The following is a 9821-nucleotide window of genomic DNA, read 5'->3' as shown; positions in this document are numbered from 1 at the left end:
GATGGAAATGTTGACACAACATTCAGAATAGTGTTGCAAATGTGACGCTGTGCTACAAATTGTGCTGAAATGATTTATAACATTTCCAATAATTTAAAAACTATTTTAAATCACAGCCAGGTCCTGCATAATGCATGAACCTTGACGGATTCTCCAACAAGTATTAGGTCACTACACATTTCAATTTCCCTCTTTATGTTTAAAAGGCTGCATCTGGCAGTTAAAAGACTAAAACCTCAGTCAATGGTTATGGTGTGATAGATACATGCTGGAATATTATTTTCACCCGGTAGCTTTCTGTAAGTAGGTCATACAATTTTACAGTGCTCTGAAACATCACCAAAGAGCTTCCTTACACAGTATCTCGAGCAAGTGACTCTGAAAGAAGTTGCAGTAAACCTTAATGCTTTTTTTTATTGTTATGGAAACTTTGTTTCCTTACTAGTCTACATACAGTGCATCATCTAGGGAAGATCTTAATTTATTGTAGAAGGTAATTTTCCACCCACTCTTAAGGATATTTTTTAGAATTTTACTTTTATATTTTCTTATTCAGGACCAGATATTTTTAGAAAACTTTGCAGGCAGGCACCTAACTTAACATGTCATCCACAAGATGTGGAAAAGAGGATGTTGAGGAGACATCTGGAACAATCATGATTCAAGTTTGGGAACATGAGGGATATCTAGCTGTGTCTGCTTGAGTGGATGCTCAGGTAGGTACTCTGCCTTTCCCTCCCTTTTGTGGTACCCTATGGGATGTATCCCATGGTATTTTGTCATGCCATGCTTGGGTAAAAAGTGATGTTTGGGTGAAAAGTGCTGTTTGCTGGCCGTTGGTGAGAAAACCATCACAAGGAGTATTAAAACCCAGGAGTAGAACTCGATGGTTGTGATGGGTCCCTTCCAACTCAGCATATTCTGTGATTACTGAAAACTTTGACATGGTGAGAGGCCTTTGGCAGCGCCGGTCAAGACAGCGCGGAGAAAGCCGAGCTTTAAGTCCATACGTGTTATCACCTTGTTCTTTTAAACATATTCCTCGGAACATCTTGTTACATGTACGAACTCAATGGGAGGACAACATCTGTGATTAGTTCACGCTGCTTCCACCCCTCAGACTAATTGTGGCAGCTCCAGCACAGCCCCCTTGCCCCGGCCCGGGGGAGTGCCGAAGCCCAAGGGCTGCCTGCGGGGTGCTGCCCCCGGCGCCGCTCCAGCCGCCCCGCGGAGGACGGAGAGCGCAGCGCGACCCCCGAGGGCGGCCGCGGGCCCCGGGAGGCGCCGGCGGCCGCTTCCCCGCAGCCGCCTTCCCGCCCAGGGGACGCGCCGCCCCACAAACTTTATCGCCTTTCCCCCTTTCTCCCTTTTTTATTTTTTTTTTTTAATTTTTTTTTTTTTTTTTTTTTTTGAGGGAGAAAAGGTGGGGGGGAGCTCAATTTCCCACTTGCCAACAGCAGATAAAAAAGTGGGGAGGGACCTCTTCTGTCACAGCCTATGTAGATTAACCTTTCAATTAGCTGTTATCAGGTCCTGTGTCTTAGCACCAGTCCTCGCAATCTGCGTCCGCCCGCACCGGGGAGGCTGGAGGTCTGGGGTGGGTTTCTGTTTTAATTTCTAAATTAATGATAATTGCTCGCGTGGCTCCCCTCCCCCGCCGAGAGCTGAACGCGTGTGTCTGATCTGCCCGTCCACCTTTTAGTATTTTGGAGTGAGAAGAGGAGCCCCGCGGAGGAGGAGGAGGGGAGACAAGGTATTCTCTCTGTATTCATCTTCTTTTTTCCCCTCTCGCGGAGGGGCTTAGGGAAGGTAACTGGTGCAATCAATCCGCTGGCTGGGGATTCCCTCCACCCCCTCCCCGGCTCGTCTGGCTCTCCTGGCTGGGTCTCTTCAGTGTGTATGTGTTTGGGGAAGGGGGTGGGGGGAGGCTGTGTTGTTGTTGTGTTCCTGGCTCTGCTTGCAGCCAGGAGAGAGAGCGAGCGGGCGAGCGAGAGACAGAGCGGAGAGAGCGAGCGAGCGAGAGAGAGAGAGGAGCCGCGATCGCGTTTCAGGGGCAGCACATTCCGCAGGAACCGCTGCTGCAGAAACACACACGGGCAGAGAAAGGAGGTCATTGCAAGCAAAGGGGGGAACCTGCATCGGAGGTTAGATTCCCAGGAGTTTATGCGGGGGATAATAGGGAGCATGCGATGGGGTTTGTTTTGCATTGGGTGACAGGCTGCAATTTGCCATAATAACCCCCTTTCCCTCCCCTCTCCCAGCGCAGGGGGCTTGTCACTAGGCTGGGTACTTTTTTTCCTTTAGCATCGGAGGCTGATGCACGTGTTTGCAGACACTTGCGCTGGGTAAATGCATTGCAATGCTCTGCGTTTTGCAGGGGAGGGGGAGCAGCAGCAGGGGGTGATGGCTGGGTTGGATGGGGTGGGGAGAGGGGGAATGGAGTGGCGGAGGGAAGCAGGGGATGGCTGAGGTTTTTGTGTTGCATGTTCCCACCCTGTCTTTCTGAGGCGGCAATTGTTCCTTCGCAGACGGGGTGACAGAGAAGTCCCTGGTGCTTCGCATGGCGAAACTTGCAGGGACCTGCATGTGGCTGCAGAGCCGGGAGTCATTGTCGTCGTCCCCGTTCCCACTCCCTCCTCCCTCCCCCGGCGGTGCGGGGTGTGCGCGATAAGCGGCTGCCAGTCCAGGCACCTTGGGAGGTGATGCTGGGCGCATGCTGCTCCATCTCGCCCGCCCGGGCGAGCGCCAGCCGCTGAGGCGCGCGCGACGCTCAGTATTTAAGGCGGCTCATTAGTGTGTGTCGCGCGCCCGCCCGCCCTGCCGAGCTGGCTCAGGCGGCCGCCGCCGGTGTCTCGGCAGCGCTCGCGCTCCCGAACAAACTTCGGGAGCGAGCGGGTGGGGCGGTGGCGGGGGCTGGGGAGGCCGAGGGTGGGGGGTGGCGGACGGGCGGCAGCGGCGGCCAACGGGAGGGTGGGATGGCGAGGAGTCCCGCCGCCGCTCCCGGCGGCTGGCCAATCGCGAGCGCCCCGGGGCCCGGCGGTGAGGCGGGCGGGCGGGGCGCGCCAGTGTGTGGCGGCGGCGGCGGCCAGTGTCAGCCGCCGGCCCCGCCCCCTCCCGCCGGTGGGCGGTGCTGAGCGCGCCGGGAAGGGGCGCGCCGCGTGAGTGACGGGCGGCGCCCGCCAATGGGAGCGCCGGGCCGGTTGCTGGGCGGGCCCGGCCCGGTGTGGGCGGGCGGCGGCAGCCCCCCCCCGGCCCGTGAGCGCGCAGCGGCGTGCGCGGCGCGGGCCAATGGCGGGCGGCGGTGGGCGGGGCGCGGGGTAGGTAAGGTTTTAATGAGCCTCCATTGGGCTGTAATCAGTGTCATGTCGGATTCACGTTAAGTACAACGGGGCGAGACAAAATGGCGGCGTAGGTGCGCCGAGCCGCGCGCGGCGGCAGCGGGGCGGTCGCGGCGGCCGCGGGCAGCGCGGAGCGGGGCAGGCGGCCCGGCGCGGCCCGGCGGCGGGAGCGGCGGAAGAGCCGGCAGCAGGGGGAGCCGCTGCGGCGCCCGGAGGAGGCTCCTCCCCCGCCGAGGTGAGTGGTACCGGGGGGGTCTCACCTGCCTCCCGCGGGGGACGCGCGGCCGCCGCCCCCGGCCCCGCCCGGCGCCCCGCGGGTGCGCGCACGGCCCCGGGCTGCCCTGCCGCGGGTCGCCGTGCCCGGGGCGCTGAGCCCGCGGGCCGGGGCTCCTGCCTCGGCGATGGCAAACCCCGGAGCAGGGCGGGCAGGGCGCAGAGCCAGCCCCGGCTTGGCCCCTTCGAATGCAACAATGCCTTGGCCCGAGGCTCTGGGCGTTGCACATCTCCGTGGCTGGGTTAGTGCTGCAAAAACCTTAAGCAAGTTGGGGAGGGGAATAGTCCAGCTTGGCGGTGCCACGTTTTGGAAGTGATGTTCACATTGTGTGTTCTTTGCCGGGACCTCACCTCTCATACTCTGTCACTGAGCATTGAAAATAACCCCCTCTGGCAAGAGCAGACGGATACCCACCCCTGCTGTTGAAAACCACTATCTCAAGAAGAAATGTTTTCAGTTCACCTTTTTCCAGGTGAACTCTTGGCAGTGAATATTACCTTTCCGTATTTCCTGCGGTTCTCTAGTACTGTATTTTAAAGTACTCAGAACTTCCACAGGAGAAGGTGGGAAAGGTGAATTTGGGTGATTTTGCTGCTGTCATGTTGTGCTGATGCTGCTTCCTCTGGTGGCGCTTGCTGCTGTCATGTTGGGAAACGATTTTAAGCAGATGATCTCGAAGAAGCTTGTGGGGTATCTCAGAGCACAAGCACTTCCATCAGTTTGTTTCACATGTGCCACTCTTCTCTCCACATCCACGAGTCTTTAGTGCAGTTTTGAAGTTACTGTAGTGTATACATCTGTCTTTTAAAAGCATATAGATGTGTCATTGCTTTTTCTTAAATTTGGAAAGCATATGGTGTGTAAAGAATAATACAGTAGCTGACCTGAGTAATTTTAAGAGGGATATGAATGATGGGAGTCCTTACCAGGATCTGCTTTCTCCCCATCTCTTTATAGGTCTGTGTGTTTTGCAATAGCAAAACAACTATCTTGTCTGTTTTGCATCATTAATTGAGATGAGGAATACAGAATTGATTAGCTACAGAATTCTAAGTAATGGCTTGGAGCAAGGAAAAAACGGCAAAAATGGAATGCAATGGCAGTCTTCTGTTCTTCGTCCTCCTCTGCTGCAATCCTTACCTGACCCTGATGCTGCAGCAGAGAGCTGGCCTGCTGCTGCCTCTCCTGAGTGTGTGCAGAGCAGGTGGGAGGGAGCAGAATGAGATTGTGCTTCACAGGTCACCAGCAGGTTGCACAAGTTGCTGTCATCTCCCCCAGCGGCATCTTCTTCTCCCTCCTTTCTTTTTTGTTTTTTTATAGCTGTGTTAACCTCAGTTTTTAAAAGTTTAACTGCATTTACATTTATGAAAGGTGAAGCAAACTTTTAATTAATTAAAAAAATAAAACAAATTTAGATTGTATGTTGTGATATTTGTTTAGTAACTTTTGGTTTTAGTTATGGAGAGAAGTGTAGCTTTTTTTGTTGCTGTTTTTTTGACTACACTGCTTGTTTTCACAATCAGGATCACCTGGAAGCAATTCCAGGTACTAGTTCAGTCTAAGAACTACCTTATTAGAGGATTATAGGATTACTGATGACACCTGAGATTGAAGTGTTCAGTCACTGCCTTCTTTAATTATAGTCATCTGTGCAATAGGTGTGTGCCTTATAAAGGGCACATTTGCATTCATTCTAAATCCCAAGCTGAAGTTTTGCAACTTCTTTGTATTTATCTGATAATTTATGACTTAGGTAAAGGGACAAGCCTTGACTAGAGATGGTTTTTCATGTTTTAGAGCTAATGGGCTCTACTTCACCCTCTGATGCTTCTGTTCTGCACCTCTTCAGTGGCAGTCTTGTTAATAGATTTGGTCAGTCACATATTACATCCAAACTTTCTCAAATGCTTTTATTTTCAAAATAAGATACCATAGAGTGTAGAAGTTGAAATAGGATAGATTACATAGAAGGAACTTTATGGCTGTTGCCATAAAATTTGGAAGTTATCCTGTGCATTTAACAGTATGGAAAATCTATTTTGTGATTGAATGAATGCTGCTGAGGGTGATTAAAAGTTAATTACAAGGGGAGGAAGATTAACAAATAGACATGAGTGCCTAAATAGACTAATTTATAATCACTTCTTTAAAGTGGTTTCAAAAATTTCTTCAAAATCTTTGAGGTAATTTGGGTAATCATCACACTTTTTATATTAAATTACTTATGACCACCTATTTGTAGTTTTTGTAGAATTGCATTCTAAACCTAGAAACCTGATTGTAACATTGTATTTCTGAGTATCCTTTGATGTTGAAACTTGCAAGATTGTTTCTAAAACAATTTATTTTGTCTCAGCTAGTACTCTGCATGGAGATGTGTGTGTTTATGTGTTGCCAATCTTGTATCAATCTGTGTTGATTTCTGAAAGATATCCTTAATTTATAGCTCCAGGATCACACACCCAAGTTGTTTTGCTGGGAAAGATGTTTGTTAGTAATAAGTTATTCTGACTCCAGTGTGTGGCACAGCAGTCATGGAGGTCAGGTGGCTGCACTTCAAGTTCATGTGCGCTCCAAGTGCCAGAGTGAGAGAGGCTCTAAATTGTGGCAAAACAATTTAAAATTGGGTTGGATGCACTTTGCATGGTTCCTTAAGGCAGAATGAACTTGGATACTGTTGGAAGGTGTCTGTTTAAGATGTCTTGATTTTTGCTCCTGAAATCCTGTCCAGTGGATTGGAAACTGTTCCTGCTGATCCACTCTACTGGGGTTGATTTAGTAGGTGCTAGCATGCAGGAGGTTGTATTGCACGCAAGGAGTTTTAAGTAAATAAGTAAAAATGTCGTTCTGAATGTATATGGCTGTGAAATTCTTGTACCAAGCAGTAGACTTTATATGAAGATATAGGTTTATGCTAACCTTTTGCCACAGTTGTTGGCCAATAAAAATTCCTGTAACCCACATGTTATAGCATTTATACTGAAATGTTCATCAGTGTCCAGGCGCTTGGAACAGACCCTGTACTGTGTGTTCTGGAATTTAATGGAACTGATGTGGTTGCTTGTATGAAATTTAATACAATAGTAGTGCAGTAGATGTAAAACCAAGACAAGTATGTCTGACTCAGCAAATGCAGTGTTCAGCATTTAATTAAGTTTGGACTATCTTAATGAAGACTTACAGTGGAACAGACTAACTAACTTTAAAAGTAGCTTTCTAGGAATCTGGGACTTTATATGGGGCTACAGAGAGCTTTTGAATCTATAGGAAGAGTGTATGAAATAGTCTAAAAGGGAGTGAACCTCCACTATATATAGGGTTCTGCTTTGCTGTGTTATTGTATTTTAATGTCAGATTTGTGAGAGAATTTGTAGGATTTATAATACTGTGGAAACACTTTTCTTTCCTACATTTCTCTGCATTTTGTAGCTACAGTGTTATTTTGGAATTATCTGAGAACAGTGAGTATAAACAATTCTGTTAGGGAAAGAATGCCTTTTGCTAACTGAAGTAAATAAAAAAGGTCTGTTTGCAGAAAAAAATTATTGTTTGCTTACAGATACTTGAAATACACAAAACTGTTATCAAATACAGCTTCCATGAGTATGGTCTGGAAGCAAGAAACAGGATCCAATCCATGTAGATCAATAGGGTTGGGTATGTGAGCCAGTTAAGTGTTCAGGCTCTGCATTTGCATCAGGAATGTGTCTTTTTCAGTCTGGCAGACACTTGAATTTTCATATTTATAAATCTGAAGTTGTTTAAGCTTTGATCAGGCTTGAGAAGGACAAATTCATTAAGTGAATTGATTAATATTGATTGTTTGGGTATAGAAAAATTTTATTCTCACCAGTAACCAGCTGCATTTTGTTAGTAATTCTGTTGTGTAGGTATAATAATGTGTGAAACATGAGCTGGAATTTATATTTAAAGACATTTTTGAGGGGTAGAAGAAGAAAAAGGTTTAGGGACAAAAGTATGTGTTGTTGTACTTTTTATCTTTGTAGTTGCAGAGGAATCTTTTTATGAAGTTGAAAATAATTTAGATTACTGTATCATTCCAGGGTTTTTCCTGGCTATAATTTGCTCAGGTTTTTGAACATGATTTAAATACAGGATGGCTAGAATAAACAAATAAAAATTTAGGTCCAGGACTTGTTTAGTCATAGGTGATTTTGTTATTGGTAGTCTGTTTGCCATAGCTTTATAAATATACTTGTGTATTAAATACTTTTAAGTTTTTGCTGTGAAACTGGTGGATTGCCTACTTTACAAGATAACCCATATATTGAGAATGAAAATTTTTCTCTTCTGTTTTTTGTTTTCTTTTGATTTGAAGTAATCATGCCATTCTATTAATGCCTTCAAAAGCTCTCATACTTCATGGCAGAAAAAACTAATGCTTCAAATATATTTCTGTATTCATTATGCAATTCTTGTCTTATGTTTAATTTGTGAGACTTTTAAATTGTTGTATTTTTTCACATGTGTTCCTAGAATGAATAAAATCCTCATCAAGATGTTCTTTCAGGTTTCTTAAATGAGTTTCTTGTAGCCACTGAATTTTCTATTGGAGTGATGTATTCCATAGTAAGTAAAAAAAATTGTTAAACTGTGAGTCAATAAAATATTTTTCAATGTGACCTCTTTACACGTCTTTGCGCTGACAACCTATTTATGTGAAAATGCATCCTGTTACTTTGTTTTCATTTCTGTTTGTGAGGATTTGTATCAAAAATGCCTCTCTGCTGCACATCTTAAAATGAGAAGTGCTTTTATGGTGCCTTTTGGTTTTGTAGGTTACCTAAATATTAATGAAAGATGTAATACTTGGTTCTGATATTTTTGGTTTTGATGTTTGAGTTGTGTAATCAACATGGCAGGACACTTAGGATACTGTAAGAATTGGAAGTGGTTAATAATTTATCTTTCATTGGTTGGGGTTTGGTTTTCTGTTGGTTAGGGTTTTCTAGTGCATGTATAATCAGTGTAGAAATGATCTGTAGGCAGTTTGTTTTAGACTGTTTTCAGATGCCTGACTGAATGGAAATTGTCCAACAGGTCAGTAGTAGGTTAAGCATTGTGGTGATGAAATTTAGGAAAACGAAATCCACTGAGTGTTATGAGAAGCAGAAGGATTTTATGATGACTTGTTTCATGTGGGGTGGGAACTGACAAATGTTTCATGTAATATCACAATGATTTTTCTATACTCCAGCATCTATAGTATGAATGCATGTCTGAGTGCAGTTTTAGTTTTTAATACTTCAGCATTAACTGTATTCTCTCCCTGCTTCTTGTTTTTTCTTTTTAAAGGTTGCAACAAACTTTCTTTTAAGGAGGTACCAGTGTCATCACAGATGAACCCCTTCTACATTTCAGTAACATAATTAGGAAGTTTCAGTCAGCAGGTATTTCTCTGCTTTTTCTGACTCCTCAGGGTGGATATTTTTGCCATGTGTCCAAGCAGTGTGTGGAATCCTTTCATTTGTGTTTGAGGTGTGAACAACCTCTGAAAGATCTGCTAGAAGAATAAGGAGGAACCTCTATGGGTAACTCTTGGCTGGAAACAATTACTGATCAACCATGGTAAAACTTGCCAACCCTCTTTATACGGAGTGGATTCTGGAAGCTATACAAAAAGTTAAAAAGCAAAAGCAAAGGCCTTCTGAAGAGAGAATATGTCATGCTGTTTGTGCTTCCCATGGATTAGATAAGAAGACTGTTTCAGAACAGTTGCAACTTAGTGTTCAAGATGGTTCTATTCTTAAAGTCACTAACAAAGGTCTTGCATCCTACAAGGACCCAGATAATCCTGGACGGTTTTCATGTGTTAAACCTGGCAATATTCCTAAATCTGTTAAGGGATCTAGAGGAGCTTGTAATGAGCTCCGTAATGTGGATTGGAATAAACTCTTGAGAAGAGCAATTGAAGGGCTTCAAGAACCTAATGGCTCCTCCCTGAAAAACATAGAAAAGTATTTGAGAAGTCAAAATGACCTAGCAAGTATTTTCAACAATCCTGCCTTTCAGCAGAGGTTGCGGCTGGGGGCCAAACGTGCTGTGAACAATGGGAGGTTACTGAAGGATGGTCCTCAGTATAGAGTCAATTATGGCAGTTTGGAAAGCAAAGGAGCTCCAAAATACTCCAGCACCTTCCCAGCTTCCCTTCCACCTGTCAGCCTATTACCCCATGAAAAAGACCAGGT

General features: G+C 45.8%; 1 protein-coding gene across 10 annotated transcripts in view; it reads left to right on the top strand.

Annotated features, from left to right (window-relative positions):
• The first annotated feature begins 1407 nt into the window (after positions 1 to 1407).
• The window catches only part of KAT6B (lysine acetyltransferase 6B), a 104518-nt gene continuing 96104 nt past the window's right edge, over positions 1408 to 9821 (top strand). The window contains exons 1-2 of one of the 10 annotated variants that reach the window (XM_085583490.1): positions 1408 to 1597; positions 8929 to 9819. In XM_085583490.1, the coding sequence (XP_085439616.1) occupies positions 9199 to 9819 (621 nt within the window). In that variant the 5' untranslated portion in view covers positions 1408 to 1597; positions 8929 to 9198. The other 9 variants (XM_085583489.1, XM_085583487.1, XM_021549119.4 and 6 more) reach the window with 9 other exon arrangements.

This window comes from Lonchura striata, chromosome 6, assembly GCF_050655825.1.
Source record: "Lonchura striata isolate lonStrDom1 chromosome 6, ASM5065582v1, whole genome shotgun sequence".
NCBI classification, from domain to species: domain Eukaryota; kingdom Metazoa; phylum Chordata; class Aves; order Passeriformes; family Estrildidae; genus Lonchura; species Lonchura striata.
This window is presented reverse-complemented; position numbering and strand designations above follow the sequence as displayed.